This window comes from Cyprinodon tularosa, unplaced genomic scaffold, assembly GCF_016077235.1.
Source record: "Cyprinodon tularosa strain WSP-4 unplaced genomic scaffold, ASM1607723v1 ctg26, whole genome shotgun sequence".
Taxonomy (NCBI): domain Eukaryota; kingdom Metazoa; phylum Chordata; class Actinopteri; order Cyprinodontiformes; family Cyprinodontidae; genus Cyprinodon; species Cyprinodon tularosa.
This window is the reverse complement of record NW_024038961.1, coordinates 1619949-1646873: the sequence shown is the minus strand read 5'-3', so window position 1 is coordinate 1646873 and position 26925 is coordinate 1619949. Positions and strand designations below refer to the sequence as shown.

Here is a 26925-nt window from a genome sequence, read left to right as displayed (position 1 = left end):
ATATAATATTTTTTTCTGGTTTATTCATCTTTTGTATTTTTTTTTACCCTATTTATTTCTTCAACACTTTATTGTACATTTCTGTATGCATTTCTGCCTCATTGTGTAAATGAGGAAGGGCTGTGTATTGGAGGGTCAACTTCTGCCCATTGGTTGGCGGACCCATCATCTTAACTCACAAAGCTCAGAGTATTAAGTTAAATGTCTTCTTTTCTGTTGCTGTTGTACAGTAAAAAGTGCGTTTTGGCGAGAACACGAGTCCGTACTCGAATTCTAGTGAATTGAGAAACGGCCTCTGACTTCAGACTCGTCTTCAGACTCTGCTCTCCTCATTTGCATAATGCGTCAGAAATGCATAGAGAAATGTAAAAACGACGAAGAAATAAATAGCATATTATATAATGCACATAAATAAAAACTTTAAAAAATAAGTAATACATAAATAAGGCTGAAGATTATAATGGACAATAAATAAAGAAGCTAATTAAAAGAGATATATACATTCATGTCTCACTGCATGATTTAATTTCTACCTACATTTATTTGTTTATTGTATTTTGGGGGGCAATTAATCGTATGCTTATTTATTTATGAAGCATTTATTTATTTCTGTATTTATTTTTAAATATGGCAGAGTTGGTCCTCCATACAAGCTGCACCTGTCGCGCTTATCACACCTCCATAAGTTTTTCTTTCTTTCTTTTTTTTTTTTTTTTTTTATCAGTGACCGCGTGACACTGACGTCATGTGGAATGTCGACGACAAAAACTTGATGAAAAAAATAAGTGACCTGAAAACAAGCTGTCAGCGAAGCTGGTGGAAATGTTCCGTCTCCTCTGCTGTTGCTGCGTCCCCAGCGATAACCTTAATGAGGTACTCTCTCTGTAACTTTGCAACGAAGTTTCATGTCAATTCTCGCGAGTAAAACTGAACAATGGGAGAAATGTGCTTTCATTTGTGTTTTAGATTGTTTACTTACTTCCTTAGAAGAATGGCGTCATTTTTTTAGTTTGCATTAAATCTCAGTGAACACATCGGCTTTATTTTCAGTTAATTGGTTATTATTTAAAACCACACATTTGTTGACACCTGACAAAGATCATAAGCGCTATCTGACGCTGGTATTGTTATGATTAATGTTTTAATTTAATCATATTTATGCAACAGGAGAGAAATAATAAATATTGCCAAAGTCACATATGATACCATTTGCATCTGAGCTGTCAAAATGTTACACCATGTTTATTATTATTATTATTATTATTATTATTATTATTATTATTATTATTATTATTATAACTGCAGTATCTTTTATAACATTTGATGAGGTTGCATCATGCAGAGATAGGAATATTGAAAAAAAAATTTCAGAAAAATAAAAAGCTGTAGATGTATGAACTGAGATGACCATACAGCCTGCAGATTTTGCATCTTTTGATCAGTTTATGACAGATTGATTGCCTATGTCCTTTTTACTGAATAACTGCACCAGAACTCATTTAAAATGCTGTTATATCTGTTATAGGTCATGCCTCTCAACATTATGAGTTTGGAAGAGAAACCAGCCCACAGCATTACTTATCCTCCAATATACTTAACAATATGCAATAGGCTTTTCAACAGATTCACTTGTTTCATGTCAATCCTACTTGAGGTGTTGTTGGTGGAAGGCATAGTTTGTCATAATTTTTCTGAAGGCATGTTTCAACATATTTTATATATGATTGTAAACAAGAAAAGGCTTTTTGCAAGGTGTTCAAGCGATTTCAGAGTGTAAAATGTCCTGGTATACTATATATATACATATATATATATATATATATATATATATATACATATATATATATATATATATATATATATATATATATATATATATATATATATATATATATATATATATATATATATATATATATATATATATATATATATATATGTATATATATATATATGTATATATATGTATGTATGTATATGTATATATATATGTATATATATATATATATATATATATATATATATATATATATATATATATAAAAATATATACACTCACCGGCCACTTATTAGGTACACCTGTCCAACTGCTCGTTAACACTTAATTTCTAAGCAGCCAATCACATGGCTGCAACTCAGTGCATTTAGGCAAGTAGACATGGTCAAGACAATCTCCTGCAGTTCAAACCGAGCATCAGTATGGGGAAGAAAGGTGATTTGAGTGACTTTGAACGTGGCATGATTGTTGGTGCCAGAAGGGCTGGTCTGAGTATTTCAGAAACTGCTGATCTACTGGGATTTTCACGCACAACCATCTCTAGGGTTTACAGAGAATGGTCCGAAAAAGAAAAAACATCCAATGAGCGGCAGTTCTGTGGGCGGAAATGCCTTGTTGATGCCAGAGGTCAGAGGAGAATGGCCAGACTGGTTGGAGCTGATAGAAGGGCAACAGTGACTCAAATAACCACCCGTTACAACCAAGGTGGGCAGAAGAGCATCTCTGAACGCACAGTACATCGAACTTTGAGGCAGATGGGCTCCAGCAGCAGAAGACCACACCGGGTGCCACTCCTTTCAGCTAAGAACAGGAAACTGAGGCTACAATTTGCACAAGCTCATCGAAATTGGACAATAGAAGATTGGAAAAACGTTGCCTGGTCTGATGAGTCTCGATTTCTGCTGCGACATTCGGATGGTAGGGTCAGAATTTGGCGTCTACAACATGAAAGCATGGATCCATCCTGCCTTGTATCAACGGTTCAGGCTGGTGGTGGTGGTGTCATGGTGTGGGGAATATTTTCTTGGCACTCTTTGGGCCCCTTGGTACCAATTGAGCATCGTTGCAACGCCACAGCCTACCTGAGTATTGTTGCTGACCATGTCCATCCCTTTATGACCACAATGTACCCAACTTCTGATGGCTACTTTCAGCAGGATAATGCGCCATGTCATAAAGCTGGAATCATCTCAGACTGGTTTCTTGAACATGACAATGAGTTCACTGTACTCAAATGGCCTCCACAGTCACCAGATCTCAATCCAATAGAGCATCTTTGGGATGTGGTGGAACGGGAGATTCGCATCATGGATGTGCAGCTGACAAATCTGCGGCAACTGTGTGATGCCATCATGTCAATATGGACCAATCTCCCTGAGGAATGCTTCCAGCACCTTGTTGAATCTATGCCACGAAGAATTGAGGCAGTTCTGAAGGCAAAAGGGGGTCCAACCCATTAAAGTGGCCAGTGAGTATATATATATATATATATATATATATATATATATATATATATATATATATATATATATATATATATACATACAATATCCTCCCATAAGAATTAAACATTGGAAAATAGCATTACTTATATTTGCTTTTGAGGATTGTCACAATAACTTGTGTTTTTGTTAAACCCTTATGTCTTGGCATGCCTTTTGTTACCGAATTAATAAATACATTTAGATAAAAAGATGGAGTTTTCTTACATTTTCAGTGTAAGATTATGCAACGAAAAAGAAAGATTAATGCTACCTGAGACTTATGACTCATTTTAAGAGAAAGGAATTAAATGAGACTGATACTGCATGTGTGTAAATATGAGAAAAATCTCTACTGTTTCAGAGGCAGCCTCTGCTGCAGCCCGTATCCTCAGCTGCAATAAATGGAGCTGAATCAGCCAGACAGGCCCCCTCAGCTCACAATGGTAAACCACCCCCTATGTCTGTGTTTCACATCCGCAATAACCTGTTTTAAGAACACCATCCTCTTCCTCATCATCCTTTTTGTGTATTATATGTGATTCCCAGATGTGCAGACTGTGAAAAGGATCGGAAAGCTGATGATGAGACGGGTGAATGTGACAGATTTGGATCTGAGGTTTAATGACATGGCAGAGAGCTTCAATGAGCAGCAAAAGCACTATGAAGCCATGGTCGAACACATCAGAAAGCTGAAACAGATCAGTGGCAGTACAAATGTTGATAACCTTGCTTTTGCTGAATGCATAGGAAAAATTAGAATAGAGCATGGTAAGCTGCAGCTTTTACTTTAAAACAGCATGATAAGATTTTGGCTCTTTTTTGCTGATTATTGTAATTTCTGTCCACCTCTTTGCCTTCAGAGAGTACATACAGGGTGTCTTTGAAGATGAAGGGCTACGACTTCTCCCTTGTGACAAATCCAATTGGCCCAGAGGGAGAAAATGAGGAGAAACCTCTATGTCTACAGTCAGCACAGAGTGAAGTCATGGGCATTTCTGATAGCGCCAAAGCCACCATCTCAAAGGGTACAGCGCTTATCCAGCTTATCGATTGGCTGCTCCGGGGCCACAGCCAAATGGCCGAGCAAGTAAAGGGAGCAGCAGAAAACTACCAAGAAGAAGGAAGACTGTGTGACAACCTGGAGGAGAACATGAAGGAAGTGAGGAGGGCGAAGGAGTTATCGCAAAGATACAGGCAACAGGCTGGGGAAGTTTACAATGAAGCTGCACAGATTGCCGGGATTGGTATATAACTGCTGTCACTTTTTAAATAAAATATGTACATATGTTCACACTATTTTGCAAGAGTTGAATTACAGGTTTTAGAAATGTCCTGTCTTTGGGGCATTTCATGTCATTCTACCTGCAAGATCCTGAAATGCACTGAAAATATAAATGTTTTTAAACAGCAGAAGTACAGACAAAACATACCCAGACATTTGGGTATGGATGAAACCAAGCTATAAGGAAGAATGAATGACAACAGATGAATGCAAATCGGTAATATTTGAAAAGCATTAGTGAGGGTTTTAAATGAAAATTGTGATTTATTATTGTTGTTTTTTTTTTCTCTTTGTTATTAATGTAATTTAGATTTTAAAAACAATGGCCTTACACAGTATTAAGGATAACTTAGGAAAATGATCAGAAACGGATGTCTCCCGGATTTTAATATTTTAGTTTTTTGTTTTTTTTATTGTTGTTTTATTCTCAAATTCGGGTTAGCATTTTATACATCTTATTTACTTTGTGCATATAACTTCAAAATTTAAAGCAGAAAAAATATTGACAGAATACCACAGTAATAAATATAAAAGTATGTTCAGTAATAAACAGAAAAAAAATACTAACATCAATGTGTACTGGTTTTGTATTGATTATCTATTTCATATATGTCCAAAAATAGGTTACATATGAGAATACATAAATCTATCCATCTACACACACACTTCATCTTCCAGGGCTACACTGGGCCATGCTGGGCCCATATCCTTTAGTAGGTAAGAGGGGGGTATTCAGAAATGAACCTTAAGCATCCATTCATTCTGGAAGACTCTTACCAGGTTTACCTGAACCGCCTGCGATTTCCCCTGTTCAGCTCCAGCCAATCAGCTTGGGGGCGGCACTTTCTCTGAAGCCAATCATCTTGCAAGATCCCCTTCATGTGGCTCCTGGCTCAGCCTCTCTGTCCCACATGCTAGTGAAATTTCACCCTCCTCCACCCCATCTCCTCCCTCATTCTCAATCCCACTCATCCTCTGGCTTATTCCACCACCAGAGTCCGGGCCCTGGGGGAATGCTACTCTAATCCTTTTCTAGGTTATTTGTCCTAGATAGGATATGATAGACTATAATGATCTCACAGTGGAGAAATTCACTATATTGATCTCATAGTGGAGAAATTCACTTGTCACATCAGCTCAATAGTCAAAAGAAGGTGTCAAAAGGAGGAAAATGTGCATGGGGTATGTACAGTGTGTACACATGTATACAGTGGATCAAGAAAAAAAGAAAGAAATCTGAAATTTTATTTGGATTTTGCATTGTACATTTAAGTGGTACCAGGTAAAGAACAACAGTGAGGTGGTGAGATAACTAACAGCTGAAGTCTCTTGTTTAGCAGGATTATTGGACAGGTTATTGCACTGGGTATTAAAGAGTTATTGCACATTAATTATTGCACAAGAATGACCAATGGTAGCACTCCTTTTTAAAAACAGAGTGTAAAAGTCTTTCACTAAAGGAGCTGCTCAGCTCCTCTACAGTCTGGTGCAGAGGGTGGAAGGTGTTGTCCATTATGGATGTAAGCTTGGACAACACCCTCCTCTCAGCTACTTACTCCACCAAGTCCAGATTGTAGCATAGGACAGAAGTAGCCCTCCTCACTAGTTTGTTCAGTCTCTTTCTGTCTGAGAATCTTCATCAGCAAATAAATTCAATATTTTCTAATCGCAACCTTTCTCTGTGTGAGTCTCTCCAGGTTGAAATATCCATCAGTTTTATAGTTATATTCTTTTTTTATTTCATGTGTTTTGTTTTATGTTTCACTGATGAAACTATGAAATTACATACTGTATGAAATCTGGGCCCCCAGACTTTTTTGGACCACATATTTTTTGCACAGCAGAAATACTCACCCTGTTTGCATTATGACTTTCCTATTCACATGTAATTTTATCAACAAGCAGCAGGGGGCAGCAAAGATTCACTTTGCTTTTCTGTTAGGCTTTGTCTCCTTTTTTAGACTTTGCTGTTATAACCTGTAGTAAACGGTCAAAAAATGTTCAAAGCTCTGCTTCCAGGAATGTCTAGCTCGCAATAAAAATACATTTTTTTTCTGACAAAGATGATAATTTGACTGGAGTTATTTGTGCGTGCATGCTTTGTTTTTCTGAGAGCAGATTTGCAGCTTATCCACCGAAACGTTTTTGTCAGTATTAACTGATTAAAAATCACAGATTTGCCATTGTGTCCGTTCAAAAGCAATTCAACACATAATCCTTGCAACGATGAAGTCTGGAAAATCCCTGGTGTTATAAGTGCCACACTGCTGTGTTTTGTGTCCTATAAATATACACAGCCCTGATTTTGCATAAGATCTGGTGAATCATCAAATGTTAAAATAATTATTGTAAAATTTGACAATAAATTATTAAAGCAACCTAAAACTAAGCATAAATATTAATATATATTTAATACAAGTAGCTTTGCTATAATTTCTGTACAAAAAAAATACATGTTGAAATCACTTCCATCAATAATAACGTAACAAGGCAAATAGGATACAGATTTTCAGAAATTTTTGTGAAATATCTCTAACTGATGGGCAAATTTGACAGATGATTGTAAAAGATCAGAGAATGACAACGACAACCTAGCTTGATTATGGAAATTATCACTTTGTGGCCTCAAGTCTATTCTTATTGGTCAGAATTTTTGTAGGCGTGGTTAAAACGGACTTCCTGTTCTCTGATTGGGTATGGCATCTGTCACTCGGCGGAGTTGGCGTCTTCTCCGTTGCTGCTAGTCTGACCGGGAGAAAGTAACGAAGATGGAAGGAGCTGATGGTGTTGAATTAATAAGGAGATTTACGGACTAGCGAAGGGTCAGTCTTTTACCGAAATCTGTGGCACCGCTAAGGACATAAATACCAGGAACCCGACGGGTAGCATGCCAGTAAGTGTGAAGTAACTTTCTGAATTTTTACTCGGTGCCGTGTCGGAGCTAGCAGAGTTGCTAATGTGGATGCAGCAGCAGCAGCCGGGCTGACAGCTCGAAGTCATGCAATCAGCCGTGACAGAAAGGCGGCCGCGGATTAATTTACACTTCTTGGGGAAACCGCCCAAGATATTTAGTACAAACAATAACTATGTGGACATGTCGATATGTCAACAAATTGGCAATTTTTTTTTTACTTTTTTTTTTAAATGTATGTCAGATGTTAATAACAAACCAGAAACCAGTAAACTAAACCTGACAGCCGTGTTAAACATGTACTAAAAGTAATTTATAAAAGTTAAAGTGGCACATTTGAGTCAGACTTTGTACTTGTCTGATTAGCTACAGCTGTGTATGGGTGTGGACTTGAGAAATTCTTCAGGTGAATTATCTCCCTCCTTGTAAAGGAAGTGAAACAATAGCATCAACAACATATTGGTTTGTTTATTTATGCTTTTTAAGCAGGTTTCTACCAGCTGTCATGTGACGTGGCTTTTCCCTAGTCTTTTCTGTTAAGGAATTTCCTGTATATGCAGAACAAATATGAATATCCCCCCTCACAGCCCTTGGTCTACATCTTTCCTGAAGCTAAAGTGAATATCTTTTATATAGTTGAATTAATTTGCAATAGACTACAACATATCCATATTCATGTCCATATGCAGTTAATATAAATGAAATTTGACCAGCCGGATCAATGAATTCAGTCCATAACCATAGAGTGAGTTCACATAACACTCAGATCTTCCTACATGCATCATAGTTCCACCCTAATTGTAGTGCCTTACAGTGAAATGAGTTTATAGTCTAAGGAGAGACAACTGACTGTATTTCCTTTGCAGCAATCTCTTTAACTGAATAAGAAACTGGCAACGATGAAGCCTCTTTAATAAGAAGAAACCTCCATACAGTTAAGGCCTGATTGTAGGGCTGCAACTAATGATTAGTTCGCAAATCGACTAATCTAAAGATTATTTATTTTTTGTTAATTGATTAATAATCTGATATATAAAGATTCCTTAAAGAAGACTTTTTTTAATTAAATTAAACCAGGTAAAACTCAAACCTTTTAATTTGAGGAGTTCTGGATAGAGTATATTAACAGAGTAACTTTTTATCTTAAATGCAAAATATTTATTTCTATCTTGGCATAATTACTGCTCTAAGTGGGTTCATCTGCCAGCTAAAGGCATGTTTTACAGTCTCTACACTACAGTTAACGATTAATAGATTATTAGATAAGTTGACGATTATTTCAATAATCAGTTAATGTGATTAATTGCTTCAGCCCTACTTGATTTAAAAACTCATCGGGCAATAGCGCATTTTGGGTACCATAAGATCTGTAAATTGCTTTATTTCAATGCAATTTACCATATAATTCTTTGGCTCACTGCATGTAAAAGAAAACACATTAATATTCAGTTAATGGCCACAATAAATGCTACTAAAATGAGATGCAGGTAGCTAAGGGAAACAATTGAAAAAGGAGAGTTTTAAGCCTAGTCGTTAAACATAGACACTGTATCTTCTTCAGACTAAAGCTGAGACTAAAACTACTTCTAGATACTCCAACCACCAATAAACCTGTCGTGAAGTTACCTGTAATCTCTGCTCTTCTCATCAGAACTATTTCTGTAGCATCTGTGCATCATTGAACATTTCGTCCAGCTTGATTTGGGGCTTGCTTAGAATAAAGAATTCCAGTAGTCAAAAAATGAGATATAAATGATACCACATGGATGTTTCTGCAAAGAATAAAAAAAAAACATCTTGTTTGCTTTATGTATGGGGTTGTTGTTCAGTCACATGCGAGTACATCCTTGAGTTTGATGCTCAATTTGCCATGGGCTAAGGAGGTGATTGTACACTGTTAACTTGCTGAAAGAACATGTGCATGAATGCATTTAAAGTGACATCCTTAGCTGCGAGTGTCTTGGCCTTCTTAATGCTTTTTGACAGCAAAGTCCTCAGGTTACGTAGCTGGAGGATAATGCAGGCTTTTCTGTCATATTTCCTCACTAGTATTCACAATCCGAGAAGGTTGGGGACATATTTTCTTAAGCAGGGTTGTTCTTCTATTTGTTTTTATGTCTATGAAAGCATTACATAAGAAAACAGTTATATTATGATATTGCAAAAACAGCATTGATTGTAAATAAAGCTTCTATCTTTTCACAATTCATCTTAGTCCTGATCACCTTTAGTATCATGCTAATCAAGCCCAGTTTGATTGCATTTCACTTTAAATATTAGCTCCATCATAACTGCATCCAAGCAATCTCATTGCGATTTTATTATTGCACATTATAGTCAGCATCGCCGTTGGATAAATTGTGCAGCTGCAGGATTCAACAGACCCTTAAATAACATTTATATTTAGGTTCTAGTTTACACATTAGGTGAGTTGTCAAACTGTGACAAGCAAGCTGGGACCCACAGAGAGGAAACGAGTGACGAAAAGCTTGAAGAACCGCTGCTCATGGTTGCCCTGGGCGCACTTGCCACAGGAAGATGGAGAAATGAAGTGATGAAGATGCATCACTGGCTTAGAGGGAAAATGGTAGAGAGTGTGGGTTGCAAAAGGAGAATTCCTCTCTGTCAGATCTGTGTCCTCCCCCAGCACTAAAACATCACACAGACACAAGCTGCAGACTGTCATGTTTGCTGCTGGCAGTTTTCTGTCATGCATTAGTATTTGTAGAAGAGAATAAAATCAGAAGCATTACTCAGGCTCTCAGTGGTTCCTCTGAGCTTAAAGCTGCCTGCTGTTTTGCAAGACATTAAGGGGGAACTAGGTGGGAGGCAGTGATGCTACAAGGTTGTCCTCAGGCCTTGATAGTCAGATAAACAAGATTGGAATAAACTGAGGCAAAAGATAGGTGTTAGGAACTGTTTAGAAATGTCAAAATATTACTCTTTAGTATGTTAGTAGGAGCTCTTTGCAGAGCAGGATAGGTGAGGTCGGGACATGTATGAACGGAGTCACACCTTGTCCTTCTACCTTCTGGGTCATAACAACTTACAAACACCGGCGGAAGTTGTTGAGACTCCAGATTAGATCGTGTTTTGTATCAGAAACTGATTTAATATTAGTCGTGTTCATTTGTGTTCAATGAGAGTCATGAATACTTTATTCTTAAAGTTTCACTTTGCTAAAATCACTGTGATTATCTCACAGTAACCAGCTGATCAATGCAGCTGCAGCCTGTACCACAGGAAAAGGCAGCTGGGGCGGCTTGGTGGCTCACAAAACCACCCGGTTTGTCATTCTCTCTTTTGTCTTTCCTCCCTCTTGCTCTCAATGGTCTTGTCTCTGTCTCCAAAAGAGAAAAAAAGGAGGAACATGTGAGTGTAATAGGAAATGAGGTAATCAGTGGGAGGGGGGGTGTAAATGAGAGTAGATGTCCTTCTAAATCATTGTCGCTGCAGATCCCTGACTGCTGGCTTTCAGAGACAGGTATGCTCTCTCTATGTTGCAGGGCCCTTTAGGGGGTTTTCTGGTGGTTTTTATTTCATTTTATATGTTCTGTAATTTTCCATATGAGGTCAACGATGGAGGATCTTGTTTCAGCTTGTAATTGTGTTTGCCAGAGCATACAGTCGCAACAACAGGGATTAACAATGTAAACTTACAGGAGACTTGTGTCGAGAGAGGTCTTTAGATGGAGTTAGAAGTAAGCTCATTTAGACTGGGCAGCACACAGAGTCTGGTGGTGTGTCAGAGTGTTGGGCTGTGGTGTAGGTGTAAGTTCAGAGGGAATGAGCTGTCGCCGTCAGCGAGCTCACAGGAACAGGTTTTGTAAACTGGCCACTGAGAAAACACACTTGCGACACACTCACTTCTGCAATGAATTCTGCATGAAAGATTCTCCATCACCATATGGCTAGTAGCTGATTTCAGCAGAACTGTAGTTTACAAAACTTCAGATTTTTAGTTATTTTTAAGGTTTTTGGGAGGCATTTCCTTTGCAAATTCTTCGTTAGTCTTTCTCAAGAGGCTGGAGGACTGCCAGTGGTGCACCACAGATCGAAACTTAATGAACTCTCCGATTTATTTACTCTAGTGTCTCACTCCTATTGAGTGATCATCTCAAGTTGTTCCACATACACACGTTTCTTTAACACCTAAAGACTTGTGGTCCAAGGGGAATAGTCATATCTGGTAACATCTACATTTTTATATTTACCATAGCTGCTTGTAAAGGAAAATATTTCATATTCCTTTGATATTATCATTATGGAGAAAAGTCTATTAGTCTCTATTTCTATTCAAATCCATCCTTATTAGAGTTGCGCTGATTAAGTTGATGTGAATCTTAGTTTTCTTAGAGGTCTGGCCTGATAATTCAAAATTTGGCATTTTATTATTGTTTTTTCTTATTTCTATTAAGAAATGTGCTATTGGTTACTTTACGGAGGGACTAGATTGAAGCTGACCAAATAGCAGGGAATGTAAAAATGTATGATTTTAAATGCCTCCATTAAGCTTTTATCTGATTTTCATAAAACTTGAAGAAAGTACAACCGGTACAAATATGAATAGATAAATCTATAGAACAGAACTACAGGAATCTAGGTTATGATTCATGTAATTAAAACTATCTGATCAATTGTTTGACCTGTGAAAATCTTAAGAGAAAAGCTGTCTGTTTTTTTTTTATGGCACATGTCTGTTCCTATTACATTTAAGGAACACATACCTTGCAAAATGAGCTAAGTAATTTATAAAACTTTTTTTTTTGCCAAATGTATTTAATAGGGCTGAAACTAATGATCATTTTGCAGTTTGATTAATCTGTTTATTATATTTTTTGATTAATCGATTACGTAATAATCAGATAACCAAAGGTTCCTTAAAGAAGATGTTTTTACTAAATCAGACCAGGTAAAAAAAATAAAACTGGATAGATTGTATTGACAGAAATATAAAATGTTTATATATTTTTAAACAATTTTGACATAATTACTGCTCCAAGTTGGTCGCTCTGTCAGTTAAAGGCATATTTTACAGCCTCTATACTACAGTTATCGATTAATTGATTACTAAATTAGTTGACGATTATTTCAATAATCGATTTAATCAAGATTAATCTGATGAATTGTTTCAGCCCTAGTATTTAACGCTTGCTGTAAAAAATTCTAAGTGTGGATGTCTTTATTTTCAACATGCTGCGCTGCCTACCAGCTCCTCTTTTATCTGTCTTCGATCCACTCATTCATAACTTCATTAAGGTCTTGCTTCACCATCTCAAGTCTGCCCAGCTGTTATTGTGTCGTCTGTAACCTGGTTGTTGTGCTGGAGTTGTGCAGGTTTACCTCTGCAACTGTTATCTCAGTCTTTCAAAGATGCTCTCCCAATTAATATCGGCCTATCTACTAATTGGTTCACAGACAAAGATGAGGGATAAAGACGTGCCTGATAATAAAATTACTAGCTGCAGAGTTTAATCCCCATGATTAGCTTAAAAGGAGTGTGTTTGCCTTTTCACCAAAATGGATATTGTTGTTGTTTTGATCTTCAGTCTCAGGAATGGATTTATCTTTCCTGGTTAGATTTTAGCTTGAAATAATCAGGTTAAATCTTCTTGACATGTGTTCAAATTAACAACACAGCTTTTAGTTTAGAAAACTGTGAATTTTATGTTTCATAATTAATGAAGTTTTTTTTGTGTCATGACTGTTAGCAAAACCCCCAGATCACCTTTTGACTTATTCCCGTATAAATGCCACAGGTGTGAAGATAAAACATTAAGCATGGTTGAATTTTTCAGCTCCAGTAAGCTTTGGTTCATGTCTTTTGTTTTCTTTTCTTTAAAAAAATAGGGTTCTTTACCAAGTTAAATGACCTGAAACCAATGTTGAGTAGCAACATTAAAATTCTATAAATGCTAAGGAAAAGAAAAACATTTTTTCCCCTGAGAAATGGTGGTAGAACATAATTTTGTTAAGTTGAAATTATTATGTACAGTAATTCCTTGCAACTGTGACATTTAAAATGATCCTTGTGTGGCTGAATATGGATAAATAAATGAATAAATAAATTAATAAGTAGGAGCATGGGTGAAGATCATAAAATTTTCCAAGTATTAAAGATATTTGCAACATATCACAATGCAGTATTTAAGGAAATCCTGCTTTTGCGATATTAAAATTGGGTGTTGCAGATTTTAGTTGTGAAAACTTACGACAGCTCTTTGGTTACTGAGGTCAGGCACACCTGGATTAATCAGTTCATCCAGTAAAAAAAGGCAGAAAACAAAAGAGCTGCCTTAAGTTCAGGAAGTAGTGGAGTACTGCATACTGATGTTTATGATTTAAGTCCATCATCTGTGAGGTTAATCAAACAGCTCAGTAGAGGGAGCAAAGGCCTCGTAGTTGGGGCATTGCACTTTGAGTCCAGAGGTTCTGAGTTCAAGCCCCACTCCCAAAAATGCCACTCTGGGTCCCTGAGCAAAAGACCCGGGCGCCGCACAATGGCAACCCACTGCTCCCAAAGGTATGAGTTAAATGCAGAGCGTTCATTTCGTTGCTGTGCACGTGTGACAATATAATCACAATAAAAGCTGGGAAATAAATAAATAAACGTAAATAAACATAAAGTTTTAGCGTTATTACCAGTCAGTCAATATTAGCAGTCATTGCAGTCACATTATACACAATAAGGCCAAAGTATAATAATCACTGGCTTGATAGGATGTGGTGTTTCCCTAATGATGCCAAAACAACCCTGACCCATTGCTGTAATAGTAGGTCCTCTAGATCCTAAGGTGTTAGTTGGGAGCTTCAGTGGATCAATACATGTCTTGCATCAATATTTAGCCATAGAGATCAACCAGCATACTGTCTTTTTAAAAATTCACTTTATTTTGAAATAAATATGATATCACCCCTTTACCTTATAAAAAAAGACACTGTAATAACAAATGTTACTAAGGTCTGAGTTTGAACCAAAAATAAATAAAACAAAATATTAATAATGGATAGCTGCTGAATGCGCTGATGAATCGCTCAGCACATGCATATGCATTAAGCTCATAAGAAAAAAACCCTCACTAGTATTGCCCAAAAATATCAGCCAGCTAGTGTATTGGTCTGTCTCTAAATAGGTTAAAAGAAAATTTTAGTTAATGCAGAACAGACCAAAAACACTGGATCTGATTTACCATCCAAATTCAGAAAAATGATTATCTGAGAACTAGAATATGTAGTAGTTAATAGGGCCTCCCAAACCTTTTTCCATTTGCCACTTCTACGTCTCCGATTGTCCCATCAAGACAGACCAGAAAAATATTTCATTTGGATCCTCGCTGAAATTTGAAAGTCACGAATTGGATAGGACAGTAGATAAAGTAAAACGCATCTGCTTAGGAAAAAATAAAACCTTAAATGATCAAATCTTGACATAAACTTATTATTAATATGGTACTAATGTGCAAATGTTTTATACAAGCTTATTTACAGTTCCTCAGGCAGACATGGATGTAGCAAGCATTTAAAAGCTAAACTGCTTGCTTAGCTTTTTTGACTCAGAAGTTCTCCGTAGTACCATTTATAGTAGTCCTTCATAAGGCTGAGCGATAAACCGTATTTTACTGTTACCGTCATTCACTACGATAACCGGTACAAATTTTTCCCTTGTCGGTAAATTACGTAAAGTCGGTAAATAACTCTACTGTTTGACCTGTGTGCACTAGTGTCTGGTATTTCCTTCCCCCTTAAGACAATGCAGCATGTGGGGAATCACATGACTCCACCGATCCAGTCAAAAACGCAAACAAAGAGAATGATGGATGAGCCCAGTGAAGAAGTGTCTGACAGCTGTAAACGACATTACATCAGTTAATCCAGTGGAGCCGAGTGAGAGCAGAGATTAAGCTGAGCGCGCAGAGAAGAAGTCGAGAATACGTTATCAGAGGGCACGGCAGACAGGTTTTGAGCCAGGGTGTGCAAGTTTAAAGGATGCACATTATTCTCACTGCACGCTCAGTTCGATGGCACCAAACTTGCACCATGAGCGAAAGAAGACAAAATGCAAATTTTGCCTGAAAACTGTCGGGACTAAACAAAGTAAGTCATCCAACCTCCACCAACTACAGCCCGGCCACGCTGTTGACTCCAAATATCTACAAAAGGCTCCATTACCTTTGCGCAAAAAAAAAAATTTCCAAGACGGCAAACATTTTTTTTCCTGTTCAATGAGCCATTGTTGAATATTTTTTATATTTAATTGAAAGTAATCTGGAAAGTATTGAATAAGTCAATTATTAATAGATCAGTTACATTTCCTTCACATGCCTTTATTTCTGATAGAGGAGCAGGAGCATTTATCGTTATTGAGGTTAAACTGCACAATTTTTCGTGATATTGATTTGAGGTCATGTAGTCCAGCCCTAGTTCTTCATTTAGATCATGTTTGACTTTGGAGCCAGAGCTCTAAAGATGCTCTGGCTTGTTTCTCCATTACAGTTTTGCTCCTGTCAAACTTAACCAAGTCCTTACTCTAAACTGTGTTGCTGCCTCAAGACATCATGTCTGAGGACAACATGTTCACTGGCTGTTGAATATATCACACCCATTATCAGGTCTCATTAAGGAGATGACCATTAGTCAACTGGTCTATTAGTGGTCATAATGTTTAGCCTGATTGGTGTAGTTCAGTACAATATGCAGGATAAGGGGTGCAGTGATTAAAGGTTTCTGCCGATCACAGATTCCTGATCTTTAAAAAGCCTGACATTCTGATTCAAATTTTGCCTGATACAGATTTCTTTTTATAACTGACACCGTCAGTTGTCAAGATCACAAAACACAAGTTATTTCAATATTATCTTGCTGAAAAAAAAACAATTTCCTGTGAAACAATACAAACTAGGGCTGGGCGATATAGAAAAAAAGCTTATCGATAAAAAAAAAATGCATATTGATCGATATCGATAATTATTGAAAAGATTTGAAACCATATTTTATGTGCAGCTCTGCCTTGACTTTTATAATATTGCTAAATGATTTAATTTTAATAAAAAACACAAACACAGACTTCGAATTAAATCTTTATTTAACCAACTTTTTTAACCATAACAGAATTGTTTTAAAGAAAAATAACTTAAGAGACCTGAGTTATGTTATTAAATACTGACAAAGAATAAACTAAAGTGACCAAAATAAATATAACAAATAAATAAATGCCCCCCCACCGCCGCCCCCGCCCCCGTTTCCTGCTTTAACCTGAGTTATTACTTTGAGGTTTCTGGCCCCTCAGCATTTTTATCTCAATTGTTAGAACTACGTGGGAAACTGCCCAGAACTGAAAATATATATATATATTTTCCGAAGATTCCTCGGAGGAGAGCCGCGTCGGGGCCTACACAGCTCGTACTCCTGCGGCTGTGAGCGGCTGAGAGAGACGATGAAAAAAAAAGTTGGTTGTGTTATCAGACTTCGTTTTCACTGGTTCCCGACACATTTTCCAGATGACTGTGGTTTGTTTTCGGTCCGACTTGCATTGACAGTGGGTGAATTTTAGACCTTTTGAAGAGGTAGATTAGATTTGGTAGAAAAGATTGATTTCACAACTAAGACTCAGTCAATCTCTGATCTCACAAAATTAGGGAAATCGATGGCGATAGATCAGCCGGTCAGGCAATCAGTGCACCCCTATGCAGGACTAATGTTGCCTCTGCAAATATGGTTTAAAATCACAAGAAGTCTTCGTTTTTTTTTTTTTTTTTTTTTTTTAATTCAGTTAAGTCTTTGAAACGTAAATACCAAACCCGTCTTTTCATTTTTTATTTTTTTTTGCCCGTTATGTTAATCTGTCTTTTTTTTATGTTGGGCATTTATCGCCTGTTTTTTGTTCTTTTTTTGTTCCTCTTCTCTTTGTCATTATCAGTGACTTTGCATTGCATCAGTTTCTGTTCCCAGAGCTGTAATGGGAAGTAAATCTCACCTATGTTGGCGCTTTGACAGGCAGCTGCTGATTCTAGTCTTTTTCTTGCAACAGTTGATTGAAATTGCATGCCCCAGACGTCCCCCTGGACAAAGGGAATGGGTTCAAAGTCACTTTGTAGGAGGAAAGTTCTTCCTCTACAGACTGACTCATCCACAGTTTAACCACAGTCTTTATTAAGAGACATATGCTGGCTTTAGATAATGACGTTCTATCTGTTGTCTGTCGCTGGGAGAGAACAGAACAACAGGCTACAAACAAAGGAGTTAATTTCTCCAAATGGAGGCTATTCTGCTTTTTAACTCTTCCTCATTTTATGAGTCACTGGCTCCCCTCCCCCCTTGTCATTCCTGTCATTGGTACAGTCCATAAATAGACACCTGGCTGCAGTAGAGGAACCCATGCGGCAGAAAAAAATACCAAACAGAACAAGATGGATTTCTGAAAAATATGTCCGGCGGCAGAGAAGATGCAGAAGGAAAAATTATGTTTTGAAAGAACTTAGAAGCACTAGTAGTAAAAGAAAGGCAGGAGTTATTTTTGGTTACTTCTGTTGTACAAACCTCTAAATTAGTACTCTGTAGTATTTTCCCTTCGTTAATGTGAAAGTTGTGTTTTTCAGTTTGTACATGTGCGGAAAGGGAAAATATTCGTCAGAAGAGGTTAGCATTTAATGTCAGACTATATACTTGGGAGGAAAATTATAGAGGGACTTATGAGACATATACCGTGTGATTATCATATCTTTCAAATTAATATAAGTACTTTTAAAAACATTTTTTCCACTTCATGGAAGCACACTTTTTTTCCTAATGCTCCCTCTATGACTGCATCACCAGACACACCAAACATGGACTTGGTTTTTTAATCTATCCGCTGATTTAGCCTTGTGCTTATTACAGATCTCAGACAGGACACAGACACAATACAGCCTTGATGAACACAGATAGTTTATCCAAGACACAGACATGTTGCCCCTCTGCAGGAAACGCAGGTCTACTGGTCTTCTGATCAGTAACATTCAGTAACATTTTTGATTTCAACTCCTTTTCTTGTTCAATTATCTCGACTTTGAAACCCACCATCTGTAGCTTGTTTAAATTCAGCAAGATTAGATATTATATAAGTTGACAATAACATGTATCAAATTTTAATATTACGATACTTTATGTAAAAATCCCTTTTTTTTTGTTGAATCATGGTGTTAACACCACAAAATTATTACGTTTTTATATTTAAAGTAGAACAGTACCCACTATCTCATCAGCTGCTAAAAATATTTGTTTTTTATTATTACAGCTATGATGTAATGACGATTATTTGTGTCAAGTGTTCCGATCAGGCTTTTTAAAAGGACGCCCAGATCTGGCCTGTAGCAGACTTTGTCAAGACACCCTTGAATCACGTTCATATGTGGTCCTGATTCCGACTCATATCTGATCTTCTGGTACTTGGCTGCCATGTGACATATTAATAACGGATAGATGCTGTGAATGCGCTGGACATATGACTTAGACGCTACTTCCCATCAAACTTGTCAAAATTTTGTGCTGCCCAGCAGTGAACAGCAGCCATTGGTAAGAAAGAAGCTGAGATAGAAGTCCTGCAAAACTTATCTAAAACACACACGCTTCACACGCGTGTCTTTCGCCTCAGATGCGCTGCTCCTGCTGCTCGAAGCACGCTGCAGGACCTTTTGATGCAAACCATAGCCTTTGCATGTAAACCAGCCGCTTCTGCTTCTCGAATTGTGTGCGGTTGTAACGTAGAGCTCAACACAGGCCTAACTGAAAGGCTTACGGGAAACCATTAGGATATGGAAAGTGGTTTGCAATAGCTACGGCTACTTTATTACGGCTTTTGGAGGAGCAGTGGGTGCGACATCTCTGAGGAGAAATGTGTGGGTGTTACCCTTCAAGTTTCTTTTAGATCGTTGTATCCAACCAAATACTGATTTTTTATTTTATTTTTGTCCCTCAAATGTAGACCGCTGTCTATGCTGTCCTCCATGATTGTTGTAATTGTTTTTTTTTTTTCTGTGCCGTCAGTACCTACTAACTGTACTCACTTGGCTGTTCAGACCACATTCACATTCCAAAAGATCCGACCTGTATCTGATTTTAAACCACATACAAATATGGCCCAGATCTGATTTGGCCCGTTTACACAGTCATGAAAACGGCTCACCTGAGTCACTTCAGGGCAAATTGGATTTGGGCCAAAATTCTCTGCAATGTGAAGGTAGCCAATGTAACATTCATACACAACCCTTCAAACAGACACTTTAAAATGCTATAAAGGGTATTTGGCATGCATCAAGGGTCCCCAGTGTGGAGTTGAGAGCAGAGGGGTTACCATATATGATTAAAAGTTGTCAATGACACTATAAAGTTCTGCCAAAAACTGCCTTTCCCACCACTGCTCTGTGTTTCTGTATTCAGACAGTTTCTTGTGTTGAAATGATCTTTCCCTTATTTTATTCATGCATTTTAGATTCAGCACCTGCTGTAACAAAAACAGTCAGGTACAGGTCACATTTTAAAGGTAATAGGAAAGACTACACAGAAGAATCAGATTCCTTTAAAATATCATATTTGAGCATTAAGACCTGCAGGCCCCAACAACACAGGTCATAAAAAGATGTTTTTTTTCTTTTAGGTTGTGCATTCACAAGGGTCTAGTTTTTTTGCTTGTCTTGAAAGGAAACTTTAAAAAAAAAATGAATTATTGAAGCTGAATAAGACAAAATGCAATTCTCCCCCCTCCCCCCATCACTCTTTGAGGCTATACTGCTGTGCTTTTGCTGCACATCCTTGGTGGCCTTTTTTCCAGCACTTTTGGTGTGGTTCTCTCTCTGAGCTACCAAAGGGCCTGGCACACACACTGCTCGGTCTTTAGTGATGCTGCTTGTAGACACATTCTTTCAAACGAATGACATCGTGATTCCAGTGATTACTGTTCACTCATACAACTGGTTTGACATTTTACCAGCATAACACATGGTGGGCAACAAAGCTCCACTTCTATTACTTCACTGTGTCATCAAATAGAAGGAACGTCTATCTGCTGCTTGCTGGTTTGAAATTAGCATTGATGTTACAGAACGAGTCACCCAGCGGTGCAAACCTGCCTGGGTTGACCAGCTCCTTCAGGGATGCACCCAGTTCAGGGAGTCCAGGAGGTACGGCTGGATGATGGTTGTTATGTTTGTACTTTCATCTGACCAGGAACTGATACTGTTGTCCTCCTTTGTGGGAGAATCGCTTGGAAAACTGGTGTAAAGTGAGGCTGCGTTCTGGAGTTTAGACAGGAGCAGCTGAAGATCAGAGCTAGAATCCTCCTGAACTCGCCTCTAAATAAGGATAACGCACAATAATTTATGTCTTTTTATGGGCCAAGCCTTTGTCCATAATTTTTAAAATATCTTTAGATAAACTGATTTTAAACGGCAACTCCCATATGGGTGTCTGTGAATTCAAATTTAATTGAATAAATGTATCGGTATTATAACTGTTATATTTAAATTTTTTGAAAAGACCTGCCTTCTCCACTTTAAAAAAAAAAAAAAATCCACAAGCATGACCCTGTACCTGCTCTTGTGAGGGAATGCCTAGCACAGCGTGCAAGAGTGTGCGCAAGCCAAATTCTCCTCGTGCACGCTCTGTTTAAAAGTCACCATGTCAGATTCGACACGGGTTAGTGAAAATGGGGATGAGAACGTAGGACGGCCTTACATAAACATCACCAGAATGATTTACAATTAAGAGGACCACTTATTTTGATGATCCACCTGGAAAAAGAACATCCTTCACTATACCTTTGACGTCACTTTTTTGAGAATAATATTGCAGGAAAAAAAGGTTTTATTTAAAAACTAAATTTGATGCAAATGTGGTTATTGTGTAGAACTTCACATGAAAAGAGCAGAATTCGTTCTAGTAGAAGAAAAAACAATTTAACGTAGATTGCATCCACTTTGTCTGTCTCTCTAGACATCCAACCTGCAAAGCCTGTTAAGCATCATTTTTCGTTTTTTTCATAGGTGCTTTAGCAGTGAGGTCAGCCAGGGTTTTCTGTGTGGGTGATGTTAGATTTACAAGCCTAAGTATGAAGCTTCTTGTTTGCAGAGGTGTTTGTCTGGAGAGGGATGAGAGGCATGCTAGAGAAAAGAAAAGGGATGGAGAGACTAGTACCGCTTTGAAATATTGCAGCCCGGAAGAATGTTCATGCACTGCTCACTGTTCACTATTTTTATTTGAGTATTTTTAACAGGTGAATGTTGAATAATAGAATGATCCAAGAGGCTTTCTCTTTATATGTCAATCAATACCAACCACAACTGTGTATTTTTATCTGTACTTTTGTCTTTCTTAGGTAGAAGCGACTCTACTGCAGATGAGGGAACATGTTGGCTATGGACCAAGGAGTGGTGGAGGAATGGCTGTCAGAATTTAAGGTAGGACTTTAGTGTGAGGTAGCCTTATGAAACATCATTCGCCCATCATTTGTATACGAGACGTTTCTGCTCCTCATTCCTACAGTTGGAATTTATTTCACTTACTTTAAAGTGTGTAAACACAAATCTGTATATCTAATCATCTCATGATTGACTGGACATGTGAGAATACATGTCAGGCACATGCTTTTAGAGATTAAATGAATATTTGAAAAAGAAGCAAGCTAGCACCAGCCATTGATGCCTGCTAACTCCTAAACATTTAACTAGAACAGCTGGAGCAAATAAGTATCTGTATTGAACATTTAGTAATGTGTGTGTAAAGACAAAAATGGGGTAAAGTGCTGCAAATTGGCCTTAAAGCAAAGGGCTAAACACAAAAACACAGTCATAAGTTGTAGTGATGATGTCTCCGACTGATAAGAGAGATAGAAATGAAGATGGGTTCTTTTTATTATGCAACACTGCAAGGTTTTGCTGCCTCATGTTGTGGTTGAGCTGAACTTTAAATAATTAGAATGAAAGAATTAAACTACAGGACTTTTCTTTTTTTAATATCTTGCAAAAGGACTGTGTTGTGGTGAGCCACAGCAGCTGGGCATATTTTTCAAAGTTAAATAACTAAGTTTGATCATAATTTAACAATTTCAGGGTCAATAAAAAAAAAATGGCAAAAGATGGAATTCACAACAATAAAAGTGGAAAAGTTAAATTTGGAAAACATTAAGCAGATATTTTCAGTATCAGATGTTAAATATGTAGTTTCAGTTATTTTACAATGCTTAGCACTCTGTGTCTTTGCTTATGAGGATATTAAGAGTATTCAGTGTTCAAAATGCAAACAAAGCAGAGTAAAGCCTTTTCACTCAGTTAACAATTGTAATGGTAGGACAGAACAGGATAACTTTACAGTTATTAAACAGAGATTTTGCAAAATTGACCAAATCGATTTTAGAAAAGTATTTTTCCTTTTTTAGACATTTGTTGACTTATGAGAAATTAATGTTTGCTATTTATAACCTACCAATGACATCTGTAATAATCTGTTGCTTCAGCCGCTCGCACATATTTTAGATTTAGGAACTATTCACACACAGCACAAGTGCATCTCACCAAACAGGAAGAACAACATGGTAAGAGTCTAAAACCACATTTTGTTTTAACACAAACACTGATACAGGTACTTTTTTTTTGTAAAAATGGCCTCTTAAGCATATATTACTAAAACTACTTTTTATGAGTTTAGATCCAGCTGTTTGAAATATAGTGCTATGATGGTACTATAGTGGGCACTATTAATACCCCAAAGGACTGATTGGATTAGATTATTTTACTGTTTTATAGTGTCTGGAATTAATGCATTTCATGACAACAATATGTTTCACCCGAATGAATATTCTCTGCAACTGATGCAAATTCTCCCCCTGACCATTTTCCAACTAAAGAGCATTGTAGGAAGCACCGCCCACAGCAGATTTTGTTCTAGCCAAACTCTGTATATTGTTGCCTGCTGAAGATCACTATCATATTTGGTCTGTCTAGAAGAGTGTTTCTAGCCTTGTCTTCACACGTAACTCAATGACTTCTCTGTCTGCTGGTCCAAAGTTGTCTTTTCTTACATTCCTAAACACAAAGGGACACAGTTTAATTTTGTGTTGCTTGTTGCTTTTAGGGGTGCCGAACATGGAAGCTACAGATCTATTGCCCTTGTGTTACTTTAGCTGAAGCAGATAAGCAAGGTACACTTTTAAAGGTGTAGGGATATATATAAAATGTTTTAAGTAAATTTTGGTAATTGGCTGTAGCTGCAGCATCCTTATCAGATATTGATTTCTGACCAAACTTTTCAGAGCTGTGCAGCCTTATTTTTCTCATTTTACTTGATATCCACAATTCCAAAATGTAAACATTTAATAACTAATATATTTAATATAAATACAATGATATCCAGTTGTTTTTAGCATTTAGTAGAAGTTTTTATTTTTGTTTTAAAATGACGTGGTGATGAATATTCCTATCCACCTCATAGGAGCTCTACAGTCGCCTACAATTCTGACAAGTTGACAGACCATATAGGCACACGTACCTTAACAAAACTCATTATTTCTTCATGTATACTCTCTGTGTAATACATGCAAATTTATGTGCCTTCATATGCTTTTCGGTGTTATATTGAAGAGATTCAGCTGTTGGCTACATTTGGGTAATTTATTTGTAGTTCTTATGAAGGCTGTAGTTGCGGTTCTCACTCTAATCATCCACGTGTGTTTACATTAATGACGCCATTTATGTTGAACTGGATTCAGCACAGCAGTTCGAGGTTCCTTTCTTGCGATGGTGTTCTTACTGTTGACCCTGCAATAGGAGATGGAAAAGGAGCTAGGAGCTACAATTTGACTGAGTCAGATGGACCTAAAGAGAAATTGGTGTCTGAGTTGTCACATATACCATTAAGGGAAGTCGTGGATTTCTTTTTCATGTTGTGACATTATTCTGCAGCCTCGAGATTAAATTATTTCAAGGCTTCATACCCATCTCAATATGTAAATATGTGGGTAAATGTGTGCGGTTGAGTAACTACATTGCAGCAAACCTCAGTTGTTGTTTTTTTTCTTTTTTAGACCCTCCCTGACAGTGCTATCTCCACCTACGCCGTTTCACTTAAAGACAAAGCCTCTCTGATACCTGCTCTCTACAAAGTCATACGAGAAAACTACAGCGACGTATGTACACACTTTTACCCATATTAATCCTCTCTGTCACTGCTGTAAAATAAGCTAGAAATACTAAATAATCAGACGTGTTATCGTGTATCTGGTATTTTTATAGCTAAAGTTTGTCAAACTTGCTTGCATTCCCTTTAAGCTGCTATGATTGTGTTTTCACCATTTCTATTCATTTTTGGTCATATTTTTCACCCCCCCACAGCTGCTGGAGCCAGTTTGTCACCAGTTGTTTGAGTTCTACCGGAGCGGTGTGCCACAGCTGCAGCGTTTCACACTGCAGTTCCTGCCAGAGCTTCTGTGGAGCCTCTTGTCTGTCAGCGCTGCCAGAGACCCCCACACGTCCGGCTGTATTGAGGCACTGCTACTGGGCATTTACAACCTGGTAGGAGACAGAATGGTCCATAAGAAGGAGCTGCTCTTGTTGATATTGATAATATGAGATGCTTGCAACTTTCTAGAACTTTATAGCGGTTTACTTTAAAAATGTTGTTGGCATTAAATGCTTGAAACATTCAGTGTTTTTTTTTTTTTCCTCTTCATTTAGGTGTTCTTTGAAAGCTAAACATTGAGAGTGACAGGAAGTAAGGGTGACAGAGGAACTGAAACATGATTACTTTGCGCCTTATAAACACCCTTAATCTTCTCAGGGTGCTATAACGCCCTTTTAATTATTAAAATGAATTTCCATTTTCATTCTCTTTGGCCCCTAATGCTCTATCAGCAAAGTGCAGTGTCTCCTCGCTTCCTCTCTGAATACCAGAATAGGTCAGCTGTCAGTCAGCACACTGACTGGCTCCTAATAATCTGCTTGACATTCACAGGCACACAGGGGACATTAAAACCCCTGGGGTTTTTGCATGTGTGTTCAAACAAATAAGTATTCACACTCCAACAGGGTACAGCGTGTGGGGAAACAGATCCCCAAGGTCTACATCCTAACATACACATATAACAAATGGCTGGCTCGAAATGGATCAAAAGTTCGACATAAGAGAAAAGAGAGCTGTCTTTATTTCTCACAGAGCAATAATATGTTTCCTTTCTTTGTCTTTCCTAGGAAATCGTTGATAAAGATGGGCAAAGTAAAATATTATCTTTCACCGTCCCTTCCCTCTCTAAACCCTCGGTGTATCATGAGGTATGGCTTACTATAAAAACTTGCAAAAAATCCTTGATGTCACTTTCCTTTAATTTAGTGAGTTAATCCGCTTCATGTTGCTTGTAGCCATCAGCCATCGGCTCCATAGCTCTTACAGAAGGAGCTTTAGCCAATCACGGGCTGAGCAGGGTGGTGTACAGCGGTCCCCTCCTCCAGAGAGAAAATTTTACAGCTCAAAACAGGTAGGTCTATTGGTATATTTATTCTTTTTACCTTCCCATTCAACTGACATAGGAAATGGCTGATTAGTGGTAGCTTTAAATTTAGCTTTCCTGGTAGAATGATGCAGACCAGCAATAAATGGCAGTGAACGTCAGCCAGCAGCTTAAATTACTACACCCACAAAGGATGCTGTACGATAAGGCAAAGAGCTTGGAAAGTTGTTTTTTTTTAAATGTTTTATTGTCAGTCATGTATTATCAATCTAAATGTTAGACTCTCTCAGTTATGTAGCTGAATTTGTATTGTGTTGAGGTGAATAGTGTTGAGATACTGTCACAACAAATTAATTAAAGATGCACTTGACTCATTGGTTGCCTATGGTGATTGTCTTTTTCTTTTTATCTAAAGTTGCTTTAAGGGTTTCTTAAATTAATGCAACTTAAAACAAACTATTAGTCATGTTTGCCTACAGGAAATGTTCCAAGTCTTTACCAGGTGTTCCCCCCCCCCCCCTTTCTCTAATTTTTTGCTTTCAACCAATTTAATGTGACTTATAGGCAAACAAAGGATGAAATAAATCCTTTATAGATTTGTGGGCATTCATTTATTATAAAATATATATTTTTTTTCTTTCCACCCTGAAGAGAAACACTTTTAAGCAAAGCCACCTTTACTTGACTGGGTTCTGGTTATTTTATGACGCTGCCGTATTACACCATTGCTGAACACTGAGCAAAGTCAGAGACCTTTCGAGACTTAGAATATAAGCTTGCTTTCTAATCTGCACAGGTTGCTCTGCAGAAATGATCTAAAAAATAGACTATTCTTAAAATAAGTCGTTTGCCCTTATTCTGGCAGGAAAATTAGATGATTTGCCAATTAGTATTTTTGCCCTTAAAGTCCATACCTTAATCCAAAGTAGGACTCTTTGGCAAAATCAAAAAGAGCTGATCACAGTGGATATCCGGCCAGTCTGCCAGACATCGAGCTGCCTT

The 26925-nt window shown here is 37.5% G+C and overlaps 2 protein-coding genes across 4 annotated transcripts in view; both read left to right on the top strand.

Moving 5' to 3' along the window:
* Window positions 1-731: 731 nt before the first annotated feature.
* Window positions 732-5112, top strand: si:ch73-345f18.3. The gene is made up of 4 exons (XM_038288637.1): window positions 732-873; window positions 3623-3704; window positions 3808-4029; window positions 4122-5112. The coding sequence occupies exons 1-4, from the start codon at window positions 823-825 to the stop codon at window positions 4511-4513; spliced, it is 747 nt and encodes a 248-aa protein (XP_038144565.1). The 5' UTR covers window positions 732-822; the 3' UTR covers window positions 4514-5112.
* A 2155-nt stretch (window positions 5113-7267) lies between these two features.
* The window catches only part of fam126a (family with sequence similarity 126 member A), a 31791-nt gene continuing 12133 nt past the window's right edge, over window positions 7268-26925 (top strand). For 2 of the 3 annotated variants that reach the window (XM_038288760.1, XM_038288762.1), the window contains exons 1-6: window positions 7268-7436; window positions 21802-21883; window positions 24505-24606; window positions 24812-24991; window positions 25667-25747; window positions 25835-25950. In XM_038288760.1, the coding sequence (XP_038144688.1) occupies window positions 21833-21883; window positions 24505-24606; window positions 24812-24991; window positions 25667-25747; window positions 25835-25950 (530 nt within the window). In that variant the 5' untranslated portion in view covers window positions 7268-7436; window positions 21802-21832. Of the gene's footprint in view, window positions 7437-10844; window positions 10939-21801; window positions 21884-24504; window positions 24607-24811; window positions 24992-25666; window positions 25748-25834; window positions 25951-26925 lie in introns of those variants that run through there. The other variant, XM_038288761.1, reaches the window with a different exon arrangement.

What these genes read in the sequence shown, in the direction of transcription:
- si:ch73-345f18.3 (XM_038288637.1), top strand. Translation starts at nt 823, where the DNA reads ATGTTCCGTCTCCTCTGCTGTTGCTGCGTCCCCAGCGATAACCTTAAT. An exon ending in CCAGCGATAACCTTAATGAG is followed by an intron (nt 874 to 3,622) that starts GTACTCTCTCTG and finishes CTACTGTTTCAG; the next exon opens with AGGCAGCCTCTGCTGCAGCC. An exon ending in GGCCCCCTCAGCTCACAATG is followed by an intron (nt 3,705 to 3,807) that starts GTAAACCACCCC and finishes TGTGATTCCCAG; the next exon opens with ATGTGCAGACTGTGAAAAGG.